We start from the raw sequence: 25,612 nt of genomic DNA on the forward strand, positions 1-25,612 counted from the left end.
ATGCTCTCCCACAGAGCACCTGCCTCATGTCCTGTGTGTGTCTTCAGGTTGTGCTCCCTCCCCACACACGCTCCTCTGTGAGTTCTAGGAGTGGAGGGGCCGTGTGTCACTCACTGCCACACCTGCAGCCCCTCAGCTGCACGGAGAAGGTGTTCAGGGAATATTGGGAGGAGTGAATGATCCAGGAAGCCATGGATGAGCCCATCCCTGGGAATGGGAGACTGCAAAGCATTAGGAACCGGGCAGGTGGCATGAGCTGGTCATGGGGATAAGGAGTGAGGATCCAGGGAGGCAAGGATCTGGAACAGCCCAGGAACCCCAAGCTTCGTGCAAAGACAGCAGCAAGCGTCAGTCCTCAGCTCTGGCTGATTCCCACTGGTAGAAACATGAGCCCAGAGTGACCAGCGCCTCGCAGCACTTGAGAGACAAAGCTTTTCCATTTTCATATGAAGTTTCTGTGAATTTAAAGCTATAAACAATTAGGCTGAGATATAGTGGGTAAAGCCACCACCTGTGATGACAGCATTCCATGCAGGTCCTGGTTCATATCCCAGACATTCCACTTCCAATCCAGGTCTCTGATAATGTCCTGGGAAAAAGCAGTGGAAGATGACCCAAGCAGGAGACCTGGATGAAACTCCTGGCTCCTGGTTTTGATCTGGCTCAGGCATGTCTGTTGTGGCCACTTGGGGAGTGAACCAGTGGATGGAAGATGTCTCTTTGTCTCTCCCTCTCTAACTCTAACTTTTAAATATTTCAATGCAAACGCACACACACACATATAATCCAATTGCCTGCAGACACAACAGGCTAATTAAAACGTGTGTTTGACCTAAATTTGGCCTTGGAGATTATATATATATATACACACACATAATATATATTTGTGTGTGCGCACATGTGTGTGTGAGATTCCTATGAAACAGGCTTTCAAAAACTAAAAAAACAAAACAAAAACGCTTTTTTGGTAACTGAAATGACTTGCTTCCTGATGATGGTGGAAAAACGCTGAAATGTAGTATTAGGTTGCTGTTTCTAGAACACAGCCGTCAAGATTTCTTGTCTAACCCCGGGGGGTGCTGTGCTAGGACAGCTCACAGGCGACCTGTGGATCTTGTCTACTCTTCACCCCTCCAGTAGAATGCGCCAGTGAGGGCAGGGGTTTTCCTGTGCTCATTTCACAAACCCAGTCAGGTCCCCTCATCGCTGAGCTGGAGGCGTTGCCTGGCAACCTGGCAGGTGCCCCTTGGATCCAGCCCACCAAACCGCAGCCAGAACGGAAGGTGTTTGAAGCCGCCGCTCTGATTGACTCTGTTCCCATATCTTCTGCTTTGCCTTCAGAGCTCACGAAGACAAGTTTAAGAAGCTGGGGGCTGGAGCAGTACGCCGTCCCTTCACCCCTGTCCACAGCTGCATCATCTCCTCCTGGCTCCCCGAGGCTCACGTGTAAGTAGACTCCCCTCCCCCCAAGTCCTTCAGCCCAGCTGACCCAGATACGGCCCCAGGCTGAGCTGACTCCACAAACCAGAGCATCAGGGAGCCATTGAGCTTTTCATTTATCCTCTTGGACACAAAGCCTCTGGGACATCAAAGCTATTTGGTGTCTTAAAAAAAAATGACAGACACTAGACACAGTGGTTCAGAGCTAAGTGGCAAATCAGCTGGGATCGAGTCATTCCATTCCCTACGATGCCTAATGTCCTAATGCCGGATAGTTTGCAGAGTCTGACAAAATCCGTCTGCAGCCCTTGCTGAGTGCATTCAAGAACCTCTCAGACAGAGACAGTTTCCTCCCACAACTCAAGGAGCAGTTTCCCTGTCGTCTGTGGCCCAAGTTCACGTGTATGAGCTGATGGCTATGTGGGCCTCACAGAGGGCAAGGGCCACTTGTCCTGTCTCACACCTAGACATCTTTTTTTTCCCCGGGTGTCCGTTCCGAAGGATCCAAGCCCAATTTCTTCTTTCCTATTGATGAGCCCTTCTCATCAGACAGATGTTGGGCACAGAGACACAGACTTTGGATTCTAGGGCCACAGACCGCCTGGGAGCAGAATCACACACCGCCCACAGGCCCATCCTGAGCACCACTGCTTTAAGGCAATGGAGTAATTCTGTGAAGGGTACTTCCTGCATAGGTGTTCCTGTGTTCAACACCCAGCTTCGACTCCTAACTCCAGTGTCCCGCTAAAGCAGATCCTGGGAACGAGGATGGCTCACAGAGCTGCATTCCTGCCACTCACACGGGGGACCTGGGCTGACTTTCCAGCTCCTGGCTTTAGCCACACTCAGGCATCCGGGGAGTGAGTCAGCTGATGCTTAGTATATGTCTCTGTATCCTTCTCTCCCGCCTCCCTTCCTCCCTCCCTCCCTGTCTTCTTCCTCTGTCCATCTCAAGTGAATAATTTTTCTAAAAACAAAAGTAGCCTTTGCCATTTCACAAAATGTCCCCTGGCAAGACCTGCTGCCCACTTCCCCTTCTGGACAGACCCTTGCCAGCCAGGGAGCTCTCGCTTGGCCTCTGTCATCTGGGGATGGGAGGAGCAGGCACCTGGGAACATGCCTGTTCCCAGGCCTCACCTTCTATTCATTTAGTCTGAGCACATTGAGGCCTAAATGAGCTATGCAGTAACTGACTGGGCAGTTTCTGGTCATCTTCCTTCCAGGCCATGAGGGGACTCTGAAGGCCCGAGGGGAGGCAGCAATGGCCACAGGTCACACATCAGAAGCCTTGGCCTTCTGACTCCTTAATCAGATCCTTGCCACAGACTTAGAGGACAGGTAATCATTGTTGTCATCATCCTCATCATCACAATGGCTGCTGGTGGTACTTGTTAAGCCCTACTAGACCAAAGGTTAGCAAACTTTTCCCCTAAAGAGCCATACAGTAAATCCTTGAACCTTGGCAGACCAGCTGGCCTTCCTAGAGCAGCTATCTAAGTTTGCCATCATAACCTAAAGTGTACAATGCTGGATCACATGACATGTTCCAATAAAGCTTTATTTACAAAAACAGGTGGCAGGCCCCCTCGTGGCAGCTCACCTGTCTCTGGTGGGTGTTGAATTCAGCCCACTCTTCTCCCAGGCCGTCAGAGGGCCCCATGGTATACTAGAGGGTAGGTCAGTACTCTCAAACTGTTATAGACCCTCCTACACTGGGTGTTCAGAGACCGGCAGGTTGGCCCATACAGGCCAGCTCAGTGGTCCTGTGCACCAGGTGGCAGGTAAGCTGGAGGGTGCCTGTTGTCAGATGATGTTACTCATAAGCAGTTGGCTGGTTGGTTACTAAGATGACAATGCTGTCCCCTAACATCCAGCAGGCTCACCTGGGCTTTGTTTCCATAGCAATCAGCAAGAATACCAAGAACAGGAGCCTAAGCACCCACACCCTAATGCCACTTCAGCTGGAAACGATGTGGTTGTGCTGGCCAGAGCAGGTCACCAGGTGAGCCCAGAGACAAGGGCAGGAGAAATGGCAACATCAAGTGTGCTGAGCAGATGGCCCTGGGGAACCAGGGCATCTTCTCACCTGGGGTCTGCCTGGTTGGATCTTGGGGTCACCTGGGCCAGTGTGGCTCAGAGCCAGCTCAGTACCCTCTTCAGTTCCCACTCTGGCTGATGACTGTGAAGCAGCCATGCGGGCATCAGTCTTTCCAGGACAGACCAACATCTGAGCTTTCATAATGGAAGGGATGTTCTACAAAACGAAACTCCCCCTCCCTTTACCAAGCTGGAAATGGAAGTAGAAGCAATAGGTGGAGGGGCTTGAGGCTGAAGGGGTGGGCAGGGAACCTGTGTGGGAGAGACAGTGTGAGAGACAGGCAAGGAGTGCATGACAGTGAGTGCATGGTGGGGTGTGAGTGACAGTGAATGTGTGAGTGAAGTATGTGAGTGAGTACATTTTGGGGTGTGAGTGGCAAGATATGAGTGAGTGCATGGTGGGGTATGACAGTGTGTGATGGTGTACCAGTGAGTGCGTGGTGGGATGTGAGTGCATGGTGTCTAAGTGACAATGGGCAAATGTGTGAGTTGTACGTGAGCATGTGTGAGTGGTGTTTGGCATGTGAGTAACAAATTTGGCAGCACTGTGTGTGACTGATGGTGTAACAGTGAATAGCATGTATGAGTGGTGTGTGACATTGTGTGAATGATGGTTTATAAGTATGGTGTCAGTGTGTGATCTGTGACTGTCAATGATTGGTGTGAGTGAGTGAAGGTGTGTGAGTAGCTGCATATATGGCAGTGTGTGACTGGCCTTTGTGGGTGACAGTGTGTGTTTCAGTGTAAGTGGGGTGTGTATCTGGGTGAGTGACATGAGTGAATGATTTGTGGCACATGCGTGAGTGAATGATAGTATGTAAGTGACAGGAGTGAATGGTGGTTTGTGAGTGAATGACATGTGAGTGAGTGATGTATGAGGGAATAGCATGTGTGTGAGTGTGTGACATGTGTAAATGAGTTTTGAGGTGGGGTGGGAATGAGTAGCCTGTATGAATGGGTGGCATGTATCTGAATGGTGTTGTGTGTGAGTAGGTGAAAGTGTGTGAGTGGGTGTCGGTGTGTGAGTGGGTGACGTGTGAGTGGCATGTATGAATGGTGTTTGTGAGTAGTGTGTATTAAGCATCTGAGTGGTGTGTGTGTTCATGACAATGTGTGAGTGGTTTGTGTGAATGGGATGCCTAAATGAGTGGCTTTGAGGGACTGACGGGCATATATGTGACTGATGTGTGCGGGTGAGTGATGGTATGTAATTGGCTTATGTGTAAGTGACAGGGATGTGTATGAAGGATGTGAGTGGCATGTGAACATGTTTGAATGGTGGTGTGTGACAGTGTGAGTGGGTGGTGTATGAGGGACTGAGTGCTGGGTGTGAGTGGCTTTGGGAGACTGGCATATATGTGTGAGTAGTGTGCCGATGGGCTGCAGTTGCTGTCACACAAACCACCCTGTGTGGCTTGGACAATAAAGCTCATTTTTCATGTGTCTGACAGCCTGAGGTCAGGGGCTGGTTTCTCTTGGGATACCCTCCCTGGCTGTGACAGTGCCCTCCTAGGGGTTCTTCTGGGGTCTGTCCAGTGCATGGGCAGTCCTGGCCCCTTCGAGTGTCCATGCATCCTCCTCTGGTAAGTGCCCAGAGTGTTGGATTAGGGGCTGCCACCAAGACTTCAGTGCGACCACAGGTCCAGACTCCTCTCCACACTCGGCCACAGTCTGAGGGGCCAGGGCTGTCCTATATGGTCTTGGGTCTACAGTGGAGCCCAGGATGGAACTTGGAGCTTTTACACAAGGGAATTGGGGGGCACTTGGAGTGTCCTAGCCAGCAGGCCAGACCTCAACCCCTGTGACCTGACTACCAGAGAGAGCAGCCCTGGGCTGCTAGGGACTCCGGAGAGGCACCTGTCATGGGCTGCCTATGCTATTTCCTGTGAACAGCACAGCTGGGTCCCAGCAGGAGCTTCAGCTCTCCCTGTTTCCACTGTGATGGAGAGTTGACAAGTTATGCTGCCGGGGATAGAGACAGAGATGGGAAAACATAGCTTCTGATAGGGTTAAGGTGGCCTGGCAGATTATACTGGGGAAATTCAGTAGGATGCTTTTTCTACAAGGAGTTGGGGTGTGTTTGCGCATGCATATAAGTAGCCCTTTGAGGACTGAGGCAAGCTAGGGGGTGGCTGTCATGATGTGACCTCACCTAGTTTCCCTGCCCTGGAGCCTGTTCACAGCCTGTTTAGCTGCTCCCTGTTGTGAGCAGCTCAGAGGCCAACAGGCAGAGTGGAAAAGGCTGGAGACATTGGGGCAGTGTTGGTGAGGGGCAGGGGCTGCACAGGAGGCACAGCAGGAGCTCAGAGGGGCTGTGACTGCAGGTACCCTGGCCACAGCAACAGAAAGGAAGAATGTGAGGTCAGGAGTGGCAGGATTAGGCATGCTCAGTGGTCACTGTTCTTACCCCTTCTTGCAGTCTGTCCCATTAGCTCTGACAATGAAAAATGAAAAAGCTCCTTGCCTAAGGCTCACATCTAAGTCATTCTGAAGCCGGCGCAGGCAGACTGCTGGGGACCTGGAGGTGCGGGCTTGCAAGGTGCATGTGAGAACCTGGGGACTTACACCTAGGCAGGTAGAGTGAGCCCTGAGGATTTCCACACAGGCTTAATTCTGGGAAGCAGGGGTAGGGAATAAGGAGGTATGGCAAGCCCTACATTAGCATGCTAGCGTGATGGTTGGTGTACTGGGCTTGGGGAACTGTGAACTTGCTTGGATCTTGGGTGGGTGGAGGGGTAGGGTCACAGGCCAACATGTGTGCCAGGAGCTTGGGTCCTTGGTGGGCAGGTAGAACTCCAGGCCTGCATGGGGTGCCATTAGAAGGTGGACTTGGGAAGACTGGACTGGGGAAACTGGGACTATGCTCCTGGGCATAAGGGAAGAGGGTATGGAGATGTGTGGGAGTATGTTGCAGGTGAGAAACCAGAATGGTTGTAGGCCAGTCAGACAAGGCTACTGTTCCTGCTAGGACAGGAGGTGGACCAAGTAAGGTGAGCCAAGACCCACCGGTGTACACAAGATCTGCCGCTGGGTGGAGACCTGGTATAGGAGCCTGGGGAACTCCTCTGTCAGGACACAGTCCCTGCAGGTGACCACAAGAACCAAGACTGGAAATAGCCCAGACCAACCCAAGTTACAGAACCCGTCGGCATACATGTGGGTCCTATCTGAGGGTGAGTCAGGCTGGGTCAATTCATAGGACCCTCTGGTAGATGTGAGAATCAGGATAGGGTGCAGGACAACCAGGTTGGACCGCAACACTAGCTAGTTCACATCAGGGCCGAGACTTGAGGCAGTCCAGGCTGGGCTGAGCTGCAGCACCGGCATGAGCTGGAACCAGGTGCAAGCCAGTCTGGGCCAGGCTACAGCATCCACTGGTGAAAGCTGACATGAAGTAGGCCATGCCAGACTGGGCCATAGCACCCATCACCACATGTAACAAATTGGGGTGGGGGAGAGGTAGCAAACCCAGTAGGGAAATAGAAGGGGCTCCTCAGCAGGGCAACTGCTCCTGCTGGTGTGAGAACTGGGACTGGGGACAAACTAGGCTGGGCGGGGCTACAACACCCATTGGCCTGCATGTGAACTAGATCCAGGGGAGAGTCAGGCTGGGCTAAGTAGCCATATCCACTGATGCATGCATGAACCAGAGTAAGTGTGGGCTGGTTGGGCTTTGCTGCAGCATCAGCTGGTAAGTACTGGGACTGGGGGCAAGTCCTGTCAAGCTAGACTGCAGAACCACCTGGAGTGGGCCTAGTAGGGATATTGTGAGCACCCCTCTGATGGGGCTGCAACTTCAACATCCACTGGGAAGGATGAGAAACAGGGCTGGGAGTGGACCTGGCTGGATAGGCGGTAGTACCCATCAGCATGAGTGTGACCTGGATAGTGGGATCAGTTGGGCTGAGCTAGGCTGTAGCACCCATTGATGTGTACAAAAACCGAACGGGATAGAGGACAGACCGAACCAGTCTGCTGCACATACTGGCATGGACAGCAACCAGGGCTGGGGACAGGCCTGCTGGGGGTTGTTGCGGGTTGCTCTGTCCAGGCTGCAGTTCCCACTGGTGTATGTGAGGGCAGAGTGTGTGATGGGCAGGGTTGGACTGGGCATAAGCATCCATTGGTTTGTGTATGAGATGGGGCTGGAGAGAACTGACCCAACAACTGCAATCACCAGTGTGCATGTAGGCTAATGTGGGTGATTAACTGAGCTGGACCCTGCACCGACTGGTACGCACACAAGTAAGGTCTATGGTCACCTCTGATGAGGTTTCTTTGGAACCTCCCCCACAACTGGACCCCTGGACTCAGAATCCAACCACAGGAAAAATTGCAGTATCTGTAGTCTGACCATGGATTGTTAGAACTGGGCCACTTCAGTTGCTGAACACAGTGCAGCGGATGGCATCTCCAGACGCACATGGGGAATGTGCATTGGGGCCTGCAGAGAACATCTAGTACCACAGCAGAGGACAGAGGGCAGAACAAACTGGACAGCTCTGTTAGCCAAGATTTGACAGCGAGTATCTGGGCAAATGGAGACTCTAAGGTGAACTCTGTCAGCCAATAGACCTTGGAAGAATTTCCTCATCCTTGGAACAATGAAATCAACAGCATTCCAGAACTATTTAAACCATCTGAACAGTATCCTCAGAGCATGCTCTGTATCGGGGACCCTGGGATGACACTGGGTGGCCATCCCCCATCCCCAGGTACTGATGCAGTTAGGATGCTGGGTACAGCTTCTCCCCTTCTCTCCCCTGCTTCCCCCCAGACACAGGAAGAAGAAAAAAATGGAAATAATGGTCTCATCCACCTTCCCCTATTCCTCAGCCCTTCCCACCCTAAACAGTGGACCACATTGGCATGCTCCTTCTCAACTATGTAAACATCATCAAAAAACAAAACTTTAAAAAGTCATTCTGGAGAACTTGGGCTGGGCTGGTTTAGGACTGAATGGGCCTCTTCTGTGTTGTGTGACTGCAGGCACCTGATTTGCTCTCTGGAAACCTCCATAGTTTCATTTGTTAAGTGGGAGTAAGTGGCTGTCACTGACGTTAGGAGCAGGTCTGGGCACCTACCTCACTGCTTAGGTGTGTGACCCTGGGCCCTGGTGGCCCCGCCCACCCCCCAGGGCAAACACAAGCTTGCCTTGAAAGCAAGACAGGATCTCCTGCAGGGTTCCTCACAGCAGGCAAGCAAAGACCTGGCAGAGGACCACCCAGCCCCGGGACTGCTTTTAGACTCCATCCCCACCCTGGGGTCGAGACCAGGAGGAAGTGTTTCTGAATTAGATAAGTTTTGCAAGAGATGTAAGTCCGGGAAAGTTCTAGAAGGGACTGCCAGAGCAAATGGGAGTGGGGTGGGGTGTGACCTGCTCTGAGGAAGAAACTGCCAGATGTTTGACTTCTGTTTTATTTCCTGGGAAGAGAGAGAGAAGGGTGGTCAGGTACCTTCCTAGGAGGTGACAATGGCCAGGGATATTTCTGGGCTCTTGGATGTCTGATATTCCACTTGAAGGCTTTTGTGATTTTAGCTGTGTAAGCCCCCTTGAACTCCGCAGATCTTCAGTGAGGTCTGCTATTCATACATACCCATACACACTATCACTCTCTCTTCCCTATCTGTAGAATGGATCTATGTGGCTCTAGGGTGGAGTGATCTATGTATAGTGCTTACATGATCCCAGAGCGTGGTTGCCAGCTCTCTGACCAGGAGCCAGCAGAGCAGCAGCTACCTCCACAGCATGGCTGTGAGGAGCGTCATCCTCACCGGCTCTGTCTTTGCAGGGAGCCCCTCTTCCGCCAACTCTGTGCCCTTCACTGGCTTCTGGAGGCCCTGACCATCGACCACACCCACCACACCATGAAACCCGTGATCACCTGCTGGAATCTCAAGTAAGCCTCCACCCTTCCACGCATGCGCCGTGTCCTGGGTATAGCAGCAGAGGACAGGGAGAGGGGGATTGCTCCTATGAGTTCTTTCCTTGTGCTGTTCCTCCTGAGTGCGTGATTCCAGGGGTCCTTCCATGTCTCCTCTGGGATCCAAGCAAAGGTGAGCTGGAGGTGGCTCACAGAGACCTGCGAGTCAGTGGCGTGTGTCTGCTTCCAGCAGCTCTAGTCAATTCCACATTCTGAGTCATGGCAGTAGTGACTTGAAGTCAATCGGATACTATAAGGGTCTTTATATCCCAGAAATGGGCCAGCCACGCCCCACATGGGCGCACAGTAACATGGCTGTTCAGCTCTCTTCTTGTGCTGTGTCTTCCCCAACACAGCTCTTGGCTTGCTCTTCTTCCTCCCTTTTCTTCTTCTCTTTCTCTCCAGTGCTGTATTCCCTCTTTCCTCTCGAGTTGTTTATTTTTGTCAGGGTGAGGGGGTTGTTTGGGGTTTTATTGCAAGAATATATCTTTATAAACTCAGAGGAATAGAGGAAAGAGGAGGTTGGATAATGGCCAAGCACAGTGCGATGACTGGCTCATGATGATGTTGTAAACTACTCAATTTGAGGACAGGAACAGAGGAGCTGGAAGGCTCCATATACAAAGCAAAGCCAAGGGAACACGAAGACCTTGTATGAGTGGTTTAAGCTGTGCAGATGTGTTGGAAATTTGCTGTCTACCCCTTAAACATGTGCAAGTGTTACATGTTAACCGTTTTAAATAGTGAGTGAGTGAGTGGGGTGCAAGAAACTTGGGAAGTTTGCATCCCATATAGAGTCCCATTTCCTCCACTTCCAGTCCAGCTTCCAGCTAATGCCCTCTGGGAGCCAGTGGGTGATGATCGCCCTCTGCCAACCCATATGAAACCCAGATGGTATTCTGTTCTCTTGCCCTTAGCCAACCTCGACTTAGCAAATGAAGCTATCTGCCTACCCACCTTCTCTCTGGCCCTCTCCCTCCAGCTCCCTCTCTCTCTCCCCCTGCCTCTCTCTCTCCCCCTGCCTCTCTCCCTCCCCTGCCTCTCTCCCTCCCCTGCCTCTCCCCCAGTCTAACAGTCTCCTTCTGTCCCTCTCCCTCAACCCCTCCCACTGCCTCTTTCTCCCTCTGCCTCTCCCTGCAGCTCCTTCTCCCTCCCCCTCCCATTCTCCCTCCCCTTTCTCTCCTCCTTCCTCTCCTCCCCTCTCTCCCTCCCTTACTGCCTCTCTCCCCCTCTCTCCCTCTCTCCCTCTCTCCCTCTCTCCCCTTCCCCCTTATTCCTTCCCTTCTCTCTGCCACTATTTCTCTGTCCCACTCCGTGCCCTTGCTTGTACTCCCCCTCACTCTCCCCACCTTCCTCATCCTTTCCTGCCCTTTTCCACCCCTCCCCTTTCCCTCCTTCTCTGCCTCTGTGTCTCACTCTTGTCTCTCTTCTCCTCCCCCTTTCTCTGTTGCTCTTTCAAGATTAGAATAAATAAAAATTTTGAAAAGCAAAACTCAAAGATGCTTTTTTTTAGAGTTCATGGAAATGCAAAAGATAACATTATTTTGGTACCAAAAAAAAAAATCCTGAAATCCATGCGTATGAGAGAGCTTTAAAAGATTCATGAGAAATATGCAGTATGAAAAATACAGTGCAGGGCCCAGCACAATGGCTCAATTAGCTAATTCTCCTCTTGTTAAGTACTGAGATCCCAGCTAGTCTGCTCTGGATCCAGCTCCGTTCGTGGTCTGAGAAGGCAGTGGAGGCTGGCCCAAAGCCTTGGGACTCTGCACCCATGTGGGAGACCCGGAAGAGGCTCCTGGCTTCAGATTGGCTCAGCTCCAGCCGTTGCGGCCATCTGGGGAGTGAAGCAACAGATCTTTCTGCCTCTCCTTCTGTCTGCAAATCTAGCTTTCTAATAATAAATAAATAAATCTTAAAAAAAAAAACACACACAGTGTATAGATCTGAAAAAAGTGTACACTACGTAGTTTTTATTTCATTTTCCACAAACTCTCTGGAGTGTGCTCAGATTTTGGTGACTCTCCACTTGACTTCAAGGAAGTACTTAGTATCCAGTCCCTGGAGCAGCTGGGTCCAGATCGTGTTGTCTGAGACCCAGAACAGTAGGAGGAGTGACCCCACTGGAGGGGACGCTGAGCCAAAAGCGCTGAAGCCAGTTACAGGAACTACGTTGTGCACAGAGCAATACCCTGAGGCTTTAGAAAGAGTCGGATTGTCTGAATGAGGCCCAAAGGGAGGCAAAGCCTTCGGCCTCCAGGAGTTGGATTTGTGCAATGGAAATCACATGCGGACTTAGACATCTGAGTCCTGCCAGGATGCTGACACTCACCCACCACCCTCAGGTACGCTGACACCTGCATCTTCTCATCCCTGCCACATCCCAGTATTCCAGGCGAGATCTTCCTTCTTTGGCTGCTGAAATCCTGAGGCTTAACTACCTCTTGTCCCCTTGGGCACATCTGCCACCCATTGCCCCAAGTACATCTTTTCGCACCAGGGCCCAGATAAACTAGCTTCAAACACAACCAAGAACGTGGATCACACAGCTGACAACAAATCAGGTGACTTCACTTGAGTCAGTGTTTCGGGTTGGAATCAATTTAAAAGTGTAGCTTTTTTTCCTAGAGTGTCTTACCAAACTTACATGTTTAAGCAGCAGAAATTATTTTTTCTTTTCACGTAAATCCCAAGAGTGTTCGGAACTGGTGCAGGAAGAAAAAGACTGGAGGTGGGGAGGGCCAGGAGAGCCCTCCACTTACTCCCCCTCCTGCCGTGGCACCCAGTCATTTCCAGACTATCTCTGTGACTTCCCAGGATTTCTTTGAAAACCATAGGCTTAAAACATTTCTCATGAATCATTTATTGTTTCTTAAAACAGAGCCACTCAAGTTGTAAGTGAATACAGTGTATTCTTGCGGAGGTTTTTCTGAAAAATCACAATGCTTGAAAGCCTTTACTTGTCTCAAGGACACCCCCCCCAAATTCCCTTCTAAGAAAAAACTCTTTTAAAGGCCTATATGAGTCTTTCCAAATTTTCCTACTGCATTTCTTTAATAAAAATATTCAGATAGACATGGGGTATGTTTTTTTTTTCTAATTTGGTTTATGTATTTGAAAGGCAGAGTTACAAAGAGGAAGATCTTCCATCCACTGGCTTGCTCACCCAATGGCCGCAACAGCTGAGCCTGGGCCACGCCAAAGCCAAGAGCCTGAAACTCCGTTCAAATCTCCCACATGGCTGACAAGGACCCAAGTGTTCGGGTCTCTTCTTCACTTTTCCAGGTGCATTAGCCAGGACTTGAACCAGCACTGATAGGAAATATAGCAATTGTAGGTGATAGCTTAACCCAGGGTGCCACAATGCCAGTCCCAGCATGAGGTTGTGTGTGTGTGTTTGGTTTTTGTGATTTTGTTTGTTTTTCAAGTAGGAATGAGATAGTCAAGAAATGCTTCCTTCACGGCACACTCGGTCTCTGATCCCTTCTCACGCACCCTCCTGCCTCCACATGGACTGACTCCACACTGTGTTACATACAGCAAGACCACTCCCACCCCTCGCCACAGCCAAAATTTAGTTTGTTTTTTTTTTTAAGATTTTTATTTTTATTGGAAAGGCAGATGTACAGAGAGGAGAGACAAAGAGGAAGATCTTCTGTCTGATGGTTCACTCCCCAAGCTGCCACAATGGCTGGAGCTGAGCCAATCCGAAGCCAGGAGCCTCTTCCAGGTCTCCCACGTGCCCACATGGGATTCCAGTGCATTGAAGGAGAATTCTTTAAACACTACGCTAGCGCGCCAGACCCCCAAAATTTAGTTTTGAGATTTATTTATTTTTATCGGAAAGTCATGTTCACAGAGAAAAGGAGAGGCAGAAGAATTTCTAAGTGGCCACAATGGCCAGAGCTGAACTGATCTGAAGCCAGGAGCCTGGAGCCTCTGCCTGCTCTTCCATGTGAGTCCCAAGGTTTTGGGCTGTCCTCCTACTGCTTTCCTAGGCCACAAGCAGGGAGCTGGAAGGAAAGTAGAACATCTGGCACATAAACTGGTGTCCCTAGGGGTTCCCAGTTCATGCAAGGCAAGGATTTAGCCACTGAGCCATCATACCAGGCTCTAATTTTTAATTTTTTAAATCATAGCACCAAATCTCAAATGCATCATTCTGGGTTTTTTTGTTTAGTTTTTATTTTTTTTTCTTAAAGTTTTATCATACTGAGGAGGGAAAAATGAACCATTTGTATTTATTCAGGTTGAAATCAGAAATATTCTCAGTGGCTGGACCTGTTGCATAGCATGTCAGCTGTCCCCCTGAAGTGCTGGGGTTCTGTATGGTGCTGATTCAAGACCCAGGGCTCCACTTGCGATCCAGCTTCCTGATGATGTGCCTGGAAAAGCAGCAGGAGATGGCACGAATGCTTAGGCCTTCTGCACTCATGTGGGAAATCTGGAAGAAGCTCCAGGGTTCTGGCTTCAGCCTGGCACAGCCCTGGCCATTGTAGCCATCTGAGGGGGGATGAACCAGTGGATGGAAAATCTGTCATCTGTCTCCCTCCTCTCCTCTCTCCCCTCCCCTGTCTCTCCTCTCCTCTCTCCTCTCTCCTCTCTCCTTTCTCTCCCCACCCTTCTCTCCTCCCCTCCCCTCCCCTCTCCCCTCCCCCACCCCTCCCTCTCCTCCCCTCTCCCTCTCCTCCCCTCTCCCCTCCCCCACCCCTCTCCTCTCCCCTCCCCTCCCCTCCCCTCTTCTCTTCTCTCCTCTCCTCTCCCCTCCTCTCCTATCTCCTCTCCCTTCTCTCCCCTCTTCTCCTCTCCCCGCTCCTCCCTTCCCCTCTCCTCTCCCTTCCCCTCTCCTCTCTCCTCTCCCCTCCCCTCCCCTCTCCCCTCCTCTCCCCTCTCCTCTCCCCTCCTCTCCCCTCCCCTCCCTCTCCTCTCTCCCCTCCCCTCCCTCTCCTCTCTCCCCTCCCCTCCTCCCCTCTCTCCTCCCCTCTCCCCTCCCCTCTCCCCTCCTCCTCTCTCCCCTCCCCTCCCCTCCCCTCCTCCTCTCTCCCCTCCTCTCTCCTCCTCCCTCCTCTCCCCTCCTCCCTCCACTCCCCTCCTTTCCCCTCCCCTCCCCTCCTCTCTCCCCTCCTCTCCCCTCCTCCCTCCTCTCCCCTCCTCCCTCCTCTCCCCTCCTCCCTCCTCTCCCCTCCTCTCCCCTCCCCTCCTCTCCCCTCCTCTCCTCTCCCCCCTCCCCTCCCTTCCCCTTCCCTTCTCTGCCCTCTCCCCTCCCCTGCCCTCCCCTCTCCTCTCCTCTCTTCTCCTCTCCTCTCTCCCTTCTCCTGTCCCCTCTCCTCTGCCTAACCACCTTGGTGTGTATCCGTGTGTTTGTCTCCTTCTCTTTGTAACTCTACCATTCATAAAAAATAAAGGAAGAAATGTCTTTAGGATATGGCAAAAAAAAGTGGTTCATTGCAGCCTAAAAACATAGAAGAATACTTCAGCAAGTGCATAGAAAATAGAATTAAAACACATTTAAGACAAGTGTTGTGGCACTATAGGTTAAGCCACTTCTTGGGACTCTTGCATTCCATATTGGAGGGCTTAACCCACTGTACCACAATGCCAGCCCCAATTTTTTTTTTAAAGGGAAATAGTGTAGAGAATAGGCACCTTCCTCACCAGAGCACATACCATGCAGGAAATCACAGCCAGGAGGGCCTTGGTCCCTGCACCGTCCCCAACACATTTACCTCTGCAGAAAGTAAATGCAGAATCAAGTCAGTAAAAGCCATCGGTAGCCAGTCACAAGCTTGTTCCAGGTTTTGTAGCAAAAAGAAGTTAAGAATTTTTGTTTGTTTGTTTTCAAGACCTTTTTGGATTGTGGAGCTGAATAAGGACTGTGAATCTGAATTGCTATTATTCTTATTAGAGACTAACTTTTTAAGGGTCAAGCACAAGGATGAGCTAGAAATGAACGGACTTTCACCGACCAGGCAGGCAACACAAGCTTTGCTTTTTCTTTGTCTGCTATGGCTGCTTTTTCTTCTGCTTTTTCTTCTCCTCCCTCTCCATGTCCTCATCCCCCTCCCCCCTTCTCCCACCCACCACTCCCACCTCCACTTTCCTCTTTCAATGTAAAAAGCAGACAGACTAGGACCCAGTGGTTCACTCCCAAACATTTGTGACATTCACAACTGGGCCATCCTGAAGCCAGAAACTCATCAGGGTCTCCTATGTGTGCGCCAAGGACCCCACTACTGGAGCCACATCACCTGTGGCTTCCAGGGTACACACAAACAGGAAACTGGAATTGGAAGCAGAGCTGGGATTTGGACTTACGCATTCTATATGGAATCCAGGCTTCTGAAGTGGTGGTGCCTTAATCCCTGTGCCATATGCCTTCCTCACAACAAGACTTTTTTTCTTTTGTTTTAAAGTGTGTTTTTTTATTTAAAAGGTAGAGTTACAGAGAGAGAATCTCTCTCTCTCTCTCACAGACACACACACACACACACACCCCATACAGAATGAGAGCGAGAGATCAAGAGATGTTCGATCCACTGACTCGCTTCTCAAATGGCTGCAACAGCCAGAGCTGGGCTGGTCTAAACCTGAGAGCCAGGAACTTCATCTGGGTCTCCCACGTTGGTGCAGGGACCCGAGCAATTGGGCCATCCTCTGCCCCTTTCCCAGGCACATCAGCAAGGAGCTGGAACGGAAACAGAGCAGCCAGGACTCAAACCAGTAGCCATGTGGGGTGCTGGCACCACAAGCACAGGATTAGCCTGAAACAGCACAGCACCAGCTCCTCACAATAACGTTAAATCCCACCTCCCAACCCCTCTGCATCTTCTCCACTTGTGCTGCGGTGGAGAGGAGTGGGGGACAGGGTAGCTCCTTGGGCAAAGAAGGGAGTGACACAGGAACACAACCACAAGTTCTTAATTTTGTGGAAGCCAGAGAGAATAGTGGCTAGGAGGAATAATCCCTAATGTGTGTGGTAGGGTAGCTATTTTTGGTTGACAACAACTGAGTAAATATTTCAAAATGGCTAATATATAGGATTTTGAGTGTTCCCAATATAAAGAAATAATAAATATCCAAGGTCATGCATATATGCCGGTTCCATGGATCTGATTATCACTTGTTGCATGCATGTGTGGAAATGTTGCACTGCATTCCAAAAATATATACAATTACTATGTGTCAATGAAAAATGATGTATTTCTACAGTGGGAGTGAAGTGCTCCCAGATGGGGTAGACCACACAAAGGTTTCAGTTCTCAGTTCCGGGCTCCCTCCTGGAACCACAAAAGCCACAAGCTCTCGAAACCTTATTGCCTCAGAACATCCCAGACAGGTGCCTTGGAACCTGTCTGTGTTCCACCACTCCACTCTCAAACTTGCTTGCTCTCTTTTAGATGTTAATTATTTTCCTGTCAGTGCAGACCTGGGAGACAGCATTTAGTAGTTCAAGTGGCGGGGTCCTTGCCATTGGTGTTGGAGATCTGAACTGAGATGTGTTCCCCCCAACCCCCACTCAAATGAAGAAATCAATATTTTTTGTACAGTAAAAGCTTTCATTAAATTTTAAAAACATTAATGGAAAATATTTCATCTACTTATTGTTCTTTTTAAAATTTATATAAAATGAGTAGTTTTCACGTTTTTAATGATATAGCTTTGGAATCTCAGGGTCCCTCCCTTCCCCTCCGCTGTCTCCCTATCTCTCCCCTTATATTATTTTTTAAGATGTTTTCTTATTGGAAAGACAGATTTTACAGAAAGAAGGGGAGGCAGAGAGAGAGAGATCTTCCACCCACTGATTGACTGCCCAAATGGCCACTGTGGCCAGAGCTGAGTCAATCTGAAGCCAGCTGCCAGGAGCTTCTTCTGGGTCTCCCACTTAGGGGAAGGGTTCCAAGGTTGGGGCTGTCCTCGACTGCTTTCCCAGGCCACAAGCAGGGAGCTCAGTGGGAAATAAAGTGGATGGGACATGAACCAGCACCCACGTGCAGACAGAGGATTAGTTAGTTGAACCATCATGCCAACTCCCTGCCCCCACTTCCCCCCCTTATTGTATATTTCCCGAATTACTGTTATAGCATATTTGTTTACTTCCCAATAACAAGCTTAACTTTTTGATATGTAAAGGCATCATGGCGTTACAAGTAGGGGAAAAAGAAAAAGTAACACAAAGTGAAAGTAAAATAGAAATCCTACTATTACTTGGGAGTATGGATGCAGAATGTACATACCAGTTGATTCCCAGAATGTTAATATCGCAGAAATTACTTTGTGTGTGTGTGTTCTGTGTACTAGTTGTCATGAATCAGAGAAAACATATTTGTCTGTGGGGGACTGGTTTATCTCACTAAGTATAGTGGTTTCCAACAGGATTCATTTAGTTATAAAAGACTAGGTTTCATTCTTTGGCTGAGTAGTACTTCGTCATGTATACGTACCACATTTTCTGTGTCCAGTCCTCCATCAGTTGTGGAGTTAGCAAGTATCTTCTCCCACTCTGCCGACCGTCTCTTCATTGACAGTTTCCTTTGCAGTGCAGAAGTTTCTTAGCTTGATGTAATCCTACTTGTTTGTTTTTGCTTTAATTGTCTGTGCTTTTGGGAATCTCTTCCAAGAAGTCTCTGCGTATACCTATGCCTTACAGGGTGTTCCCAGTGCTTTCCCCTGGTAATTTGATTTTGTCAAGTCACAGATTCTTGATCCACTTAGATTGATTTTCATGTAAGGTGTGAAGCATGGGTCTTGTTTCTTTTGTACATGCAGATCCAATTCTGCCAACACTCTTTGTTGAAAAGATTGTCCTTTCTCCCTGGATTGATTTTGGTTCACTTGTCAAAAATTAGCTGGCTTTATATGTATGAGTTCAGTTCTGGGATTTCTATTCTGTTCCATTGATCTTCATGCTAGTACCAGGTTTGTTTTGATTAGCACTGCCCTGTAGCACTCCTTTAAGTTGGGATAACTCTAGCTTTGTTTCTGTTAAGACTAGACTGCTATTTCGGTCTCTCGTGTTTCCATGTTAGTTTTAGTATCACTATTTCTAGGTCTAAGAAGAATGTCACAGGTATTTTGATTAGAATTGCATTAACTCTGTAGACTACTGTTGGTAATATGGACATTTTAATGATATTGATTCTACCAATCTACAAACAGAATAGACTTCTCGATGTTTTGGTGTCACCATCTGTTTCTTTCATGTTTTTGCAGTTTTCATCAGAGATGCCTCATGTCCTTGGTTAAATGTATTTCAGGATTTTTTTAAGCTATCATGAATGGGATTGCTCTCACAAGTTCTTTCTTAGCCACGGAATTGTCTGTGTGTTGATTTCATATGCTGCAACCTTGCTGAACTCTTATGAGTTCCAACAGTCTCTCAGTAGAGAATCATGTCCTCTGCTAACACGGATGGATTGGCTGCTTCCTTTCAAATTTGCTTCCCTCTGATTTCTTTTTCTTTTCTTCTTTTTCCTGGTTAAAAGTTCCAGGACTGTACAGAATAGCAGTGGACACCTTGTCTGGTTCTGGGTCTTAGTGGAAATGCCTCCAACTTTTCCCCGCCAAACATCAGTTGGTCTGGTCGCCAGTCTGGGTGAGCGATCTTTGTGATATGTTGTTGGATTTGATTAACTAGTGTTTTGTTGAGGTTTTCCACATCTGTATTCATCAGGGATACTGATCTATAGTTCCCTTTCTCTGTTGTATCTTTTTCTGGTTTTGGAGTTAAGGTGATATTGGCCTCATAGAAGGAGTTTGGAAAGATTTCCTCTATTTCTAAAGTCTTTAATAGATTATAAAGACTTGGAATTAGTTCCTCTGGTGAGGTTTGGTAGAATTCAGCAGGAAGACTGTCAAGATCTAGTCTTGCTTTTTTGGAGAGTTTATTACTGTTTCAGTATCTGCCACAGTCATTGGTCTATTTGTTTTTGATGCCCTCATTTTTCATGAATCGTTTGGTTTTTTTTAGAATGTCTATATCCAGAAAACTGTTCATTTCTTCCATATGTTCCAAGTTATTGGCATATAGCTGTTTGTAGTAATTCCTGATGATTCATCGCATATATGTGGTATTGGATCTTCTCTTTCTGTTTGTTATTAGTTGAACCAATGGCATATGAATTCTGTTAATTTTAAAAAAAAACCAGCTCCTTAGTCAATTGCTCTTATACATCTTTTTTATTTCAATTTTATTTTCCAATTTTAACTATTTCTTCCTGCTCATTTTCAGATTTCGTTTGCTGCTGTTCTAGATTCTCAAGATGGCTCAATAGACTATTTCATGTCTTTCTAGTTTCTTGATACAGGCGTTAACGGCTATGAGCTTCCCTCTTAGCATGCTTTTACTATATCCCATATGTTTTAATGTGTTGTCATCTTCGTTCATTTCCAGGAATTTTTTAATTTCTCTTTTGCATTGCTCTATGACCCACTGTTTATTCAGAAGCATATTGTTCAGTCTGCATGTGTTTGTGTATTTTCTGAAGTGTATTTAGTTGTTGGTTTCCAGCTTCATTACCTGGTGGTCTGAAAAGGTCGTCTGATTTCAATTCTTTTGAATTTGCTGAGGCTTGCTTTATGGCTTATTGTATGGTATATCCTGGAGAAAGTTAAATGAACTGATGAAAAGGATGTGTATTCTGCATCTGTGGGATAAAATATTGTGTAGATATCAAGATACAGATATTAGGTCCCATTGATCCATGGTTAGCTCTGTCATCTCTCTGTTGAGTTTGTTTAATCAATCTGTCCATTATGATAGCAGAGAGTTAAGATCCCCAAATGTTGAAATAATGTAAGGTATGCATGGGGTGGATATTTGATGCAACAGTTAACACAAGACCCCATATCCCATGTTATAGTGATTAAGTTCAAGTCCAGTTCTGCTCCTGATTCCACCTGCTGCTAACACAGACCCTGGGAAGCATTAGTAATGGCTCAAGCATTTGGGTCCCTGCCACTCATATGGCAGACTAGCATGAGCTTCTGACTCCTGGGTCTTCAGCCCGGCTCAGCCCTGGCCTTTATAGTCAATTTGGAAAAGAACCAATGAATGAGAAATCCTTCTCTATATGCCTCTCTCTACTCTTCATATAACATAAAGAAATGATTTAAAAATATTTTGGAGGAGAAGATACTTTGAGATAACAAGGGTCATGAAGAAACTGATGCGGGATGTGGCAGTGATGGGGTGGGGGTGGTCAAGGAAAACCAGAGAAGATGACATTTGGGCAGAATCTCTGGTTTCACCTTGCTTGCCTCTCTGAAGTGATTTAACTCCATCACTCCACCCTTTGGGTACAGAAGTGGGCATTTGGACAGAGGGGTAGCACCTGGCAGGATGGTCAGGTCATATGTCAACCAAAGGACAGAATGGAGCCCCCTGGCTCCTTCAGGACCTCTGTAAAACCAGCAGTTAGACATCGGACATGTGAATGCATCCTCAACCAGCCCGTGGACTTTTCCACCTTGCAAACAGATGCTTTACCCCCAAATGTGAGTTCAGGAAGAGTGAAGTGCTTGAGAAAATGGCTCCCATTGTCACTGTGGATGATATCTTCAAATGACCGCCAGGAACAAAATGTGCTTGACAGGTACAATAAAAAGGAAAGCGATGGTGCTCAACAGCCTCTCTGCTTGATTTTCAGCAACTGTGATCCCTGGGACAACTTCAGCAGGGAGAAATTACGGGTTGAAAATTGTAGCTACTTCTCCCCTCCGTGCATCTCCCTGAGTGCCTCGTTTCCCACCCTCAGCTTCCTGGCAAAGCCCCGCACTAAGATCTATGTTGAAAAAAATTAAAAAAAGCAGGTAGTTGTTATTAGTATTAGTAGCTGGTCTGTGTTGAGTTCTCTGTCCACGATACCTGCTCCTCCTCAACATGGTCCTCTGCGATAAAGTCATTCTCACATCAAAACATAGAAGAGCTTGCAGAGGCCCAAAAACATCTCCTCGATACCAAGTCACACCTGCAGGAAGCAGTGCCTCAGGCATGGGACTAAGCCAGCTGCTCCCCTTGATTCTTCAGTGTGCCATCAGCCACCGAGGGGACATCTTTGGGCTCAGAGAGACTTGCCCAAGATCACCCAGGGACCCAAGGTCACCTGTCAGATGGTGGAGGGGAGCATCAAGAAGGTGAACTAGACTAACCGGATTACTAGACATCCCCCCAAATTGCAGCAGGTGAAGGCAAGAGAAGCTCATTTCCTGCCCAGCCTTTGTGTCCAGTGGGAAGGGATGGGGGTTCGGGTGCAGTGTCAGGGGAGGCTCTGTTCCTAGCTTCCACCATCACTCAAGCAGGAAAAGGAACCTGGTGACTTGAACAGTGGCTCTGAAAGCATCTGCCCAAACTGCCACATGTCACTGTGTATGGCTCATGTGTTTTCCAGCTGGGCGAGTCACAAGGCCACACCTGATCATGGGGAGCGGGGAAGTGCTGGGTCTGCTCGGCAACCCTGCCCTAATGATTTCTCTACCAGGCCTGGGAACAGGAGCACAAACTTGATTCTAGCCTTTTCTATGAGATGTGCAGTGACTGGGAAAGCTCAGATTTTTCCTTTCCCTCCTCCTATTGATCGTCGCTTTTGGTTTATTTGCCACTGAAAATGAAGCATCAAGAGAGACAGACCTTGTCTAACCAGGCCTTTTCTTTATCAATGGCTTTGCCAGAGCTGAAGCCTAGGTCTGTAGGAATCTTACTGCATGTTTAGCTCATTTAGCTGCTGCTTGAAGTCGCAGTACATTTCAGGTCATCTTGGAAGTCAGCAGAAATGCAAAACCTCCATCTTCCAGATTGGGTCTGAATATTTAAGACTTTGAAATCTTGGCTGGGACCAGATTTGATTTTAAAAGGGGAAAAGGGTTGTTGCTTTTGAACTTGAAGAAGAAAGCTGGAGGCACAGCGGGGGCTGCATTAGCAAAGGGAAAAGCAAAAAAGACCCTGTGGCCTTGAAAGAAACGCTCCAGAGAAAATGCTAAAGCCTGTAGTTGGTGAGCCTTAAATCAGACCTCAGAAGCGCCGCTAGTTAAATATTGTTTATAGGACTAAAGCATTGCTGCATCTTCCTCTGGCTGGATTTTAAATATTCCCTAATTTGATTACTCAGGGGGAGAGGCAGGCAGAACCAACTCAAATGAGTTTCACTGTTAATTATTCAGAGGGCTCTTTATTGTGTAATCAAACATAAAGTCTTACAAAAAGCTTGGAGGCCCATTCTCACCCCACCCTTCTGAGGCCTGCTTCCTCACCTTGGGGTCTGTTACGCTTTTCCTGAGTTGTGGAGGTGGTTGGCAGATTGTTCAGCAAGGTACTGGTGGGTGAGGTGGGGAGACACCCCCATCCTCATTTGATTCTGCTGATTGGGTACCATCCCCTCAACCTTCTCCTCCCCACCCCAGCCCACCCCCATGCCATGAAGAGCCAGCCTTAAGTTAGATTTGTCTTGATCACTTTGGGCCTAATGTGTCTGAGTTCCTTCCCCACACCAGCAGCACTTGGCAGCCCCTGACAAGTGTAAACTTCTCTGCACATCCTGCCCCACCACCCATCTTACACTGGCTTATCTTCTCATTTCCTCAAATGCTCTGTGCTAAATGAGAGCCTGCCAAATGATTAACGGGATTCCAACGAATTAAAATGCATTCTGCAGAGAAAAGGAAGACACGGAAGGGATGGGTACATGGACAGCTAGATGGACAGATGAATACACATAAGGATGGATGGATACATTGATGGGTGGGTAGAAGAACAGAGGAAAGTATGGATGGGTAGATGAATGTGTGGGTATATGGATGGAGTGACAGGGAGAGGGCTTGATGGGCAGTTGGGTAGATTGATTGATGGAGAGGTGGCTAGATAGATGGAAAGGTGGACAAGTGGCTGGTTGGCTGGTTGGCTGGCTGGACAAACAGGTGGGTGAGTGAGTAGATGGGTAGAAGGAAGGATGGATGGATGGACAGATGGACGGACAGGTGGATGTGTATGTAGATGGATAGATGGACAGGTAGGTAAATAAATGGGCAGATTGACACGTGGCAGCTGGATGGACAGGTGAGCAGGTGGACAAGAGGATGGATGGATGGATGGATGGATGGTTCGAGTGACTAATGAGCCAATCAACCAAGATGTAAAGGTAGTTGAGAGATCACACCTTAATATGCCCTGTTTGCTTGTCAGTAAAGATGCCTAATCTTACAGCCATCTGTCCAAAATCCAAAAGGTTCTGAAAACCCGTTATTTTTTCCAATTAATTTGGCAGTAACTGACACGAACCAAATGGGTTCAGAAGCAGCACTTAAAGCTATTTATTGATTTTTTTCCCACCTGATGTAAATGCTTCATATTCATATATTATGCACATATTAACCTGGAGAGATTATGCTAATATGTATAAATGCAGTCCATTTCTATTCCAAAATAGCAAAGTTTGTAAATTTGGCAATATACAAGCCTACTTTTGAATGTTTTGGAGAAAATGAAAAATCTACACTTATTTTGGTGCAAAGAAGTTTTCAAATTGCATGTGTGGTTTCATAATGTGCCTTCCCATGAACTGTCTGAAGACCCCTTGAGCTTCAGATAAGGAGTTTTAGGCATGTTTCCCATGGAGTCTATTGTGTTTGATTCAGAAAATCTACCATCAGTGAGAGGAGGATCAGGTTTTGGGGAGCCAGAGCATATTTAACTGGGGAAGGGAAGGGTGCTTTAAGAAAAGGAAAATAGGGCCTGGCATGGTAGCCTAGTGGCTAAATCCTTGCTTATATGTGCAAGGATCCCATATGGACACCAGTTCGTTTTCCTGATGCTCCACTTTCCATCCAGCTCCCTGCTTGTGGCCTAGGAAAGCAGCAGAGGACAGCCAAAAGCCTTGGGACCCTGAACTCACATGGGAGAGCAGGGGGAGGCTCCAGGCTCCTGGCTTCAGATAGGTTCTGCTCCAGCCATTGTGGCCATTTAGGATGTATACCAACAGACAGAAAATCTGTCTGTCTCTCCTCTCTGTAAATCTGACTTTCCAGTAAAAATAAAAATAGATCTTAAAAAAAAAGGAAAGGAATGTAACATAGCACATAAGTAGACAAAAGGACTTGGAGGAGGAGCCTACACAGCTCAGAGGCTAAAGATTTAACTTTGTTGGTTCCCTTAAAATCTGCCTCTGAGTGAAGGACTTAACCCTGAGTTTGTTTCCACAACATAGATCACAGTGATTGCAATGATTCTTAACCAACAAACAGAAGCATCCTAAAAAAAAAAATTCATTTGTGGATGTATTTGAAAGATAGAGTTATAAGGACAGAAACAGGAGAAACAGAGATCTTCCATCTGCTGGGTCACTCCCCAAATGGCTGCAGCAGCTAGGGCTGGACCAGGTCAAAGTCAGGAGCCACAGGCTGCTTCTGGGTCTCCCTTGTGGGTGGCAGGGACCCAAGCACCTGGGCCATCTTTTGCTACTTTCCCGGTTGCATTAGTGGGGAACTGGATCAGAAGCGGAGCAGCTAGATCTGAATGGGATGCAGGCGTCTCAGGTGGTGGCCTTCTCTGCTGTGCCACAATGCCAGCCCCAAGAATGAGCTTGCATGTAGCTTCATAGAGACCTTTGCTCTAAATAAGCCTTACTCCAGTGATTCTCAGTGTGCAATTCATTGCACCAGCTGCCCCAAACTGAGGTGTTCCTATCTGACAATGGAACCCTTCGGTAACAGAAGACATGGAGATTCGGAAAGGCACACACTACCACACTTCTCCATCCAGTGCCAGGAGTCATTGCATAGCTGCCCCCGGTCCATTAGAGGACCTGTGTCTACAACACAGATGGACACAGGATGCACACTCACCTCCCTCAGCCCCGCTGGGCAGCACTGCCCTCACCAGGAAAGGAGTATGGGAAGGAGAATGGGAAGGATGGGGAACGCCATCCCAGGCTCCAGCCACCATTCCTCCCCTCCGCAGCTCATTTACTTAGAGAACTTGGACTGAACCGAGGCTCTGGAAATGGAACACTCACTAAACTGTCTCTCACGCAGGGACCCAGGTGGAAGCAAGAACACGGTAAAGAAAATCAATAAGGACAAGTACATGGGACAGCGGTGGGATCACTTCCTCACAGCACCCAAGGTGAGCACCCACTCTGAGCAGGACCCTCTAGGCTTCCGGA

The 25,612-nt window shown here is 48.3% G+C and overlaps 1 protein-coding gene across 2 annotated transcripts in view; it reads left to right on the forward strand.

Annotated features, from left to right (window-relative positions):
- The window catches only part of CCDC60 (coiled-coil domain containing 60), a 133,664-nt gene that overhangs the window by 84,951 nt on the left and 23,101 nt on the right, over nt 1–25,612 (forward strand). Inside the window, exons 4-6 of one of the 2 annotated variants that reach the window (XM_058656935.1) lie at nt 1,342–1,446; nt 9,330–9,437; nt 25,482–25,572. In XM_058656935.1, the coding sequence (XP_058512918.1) occupies nt 1,342–1,446; nt 9,330–9,437; nt 25,482–25,572 (304 nt within the window). The remainder of the gene's footprint in view (nt 1–1,341; nt 1,447–9,329; nt 9,438–25,481; nt 25,573–25,612) is intronic. The other variant, XM_058656936.1, reaches the window with a different exon arrangement.

Source organism: Ochotona princeps, chromosome 29 (genome assembly GCF_030435755.1).
Source record: "Ochotona princeps isolate mOchPri1 chromosome 29, mOchPri1.hap1, whole genome shotgun sequence".
Classification (NCBI taxonomy): domain Eukaryota; kingdom Metazoa; phylum Chordata; class Mammalia; order Lagomorpha; family Ochotonidae; genus Ochotona; species Ochotona princeps.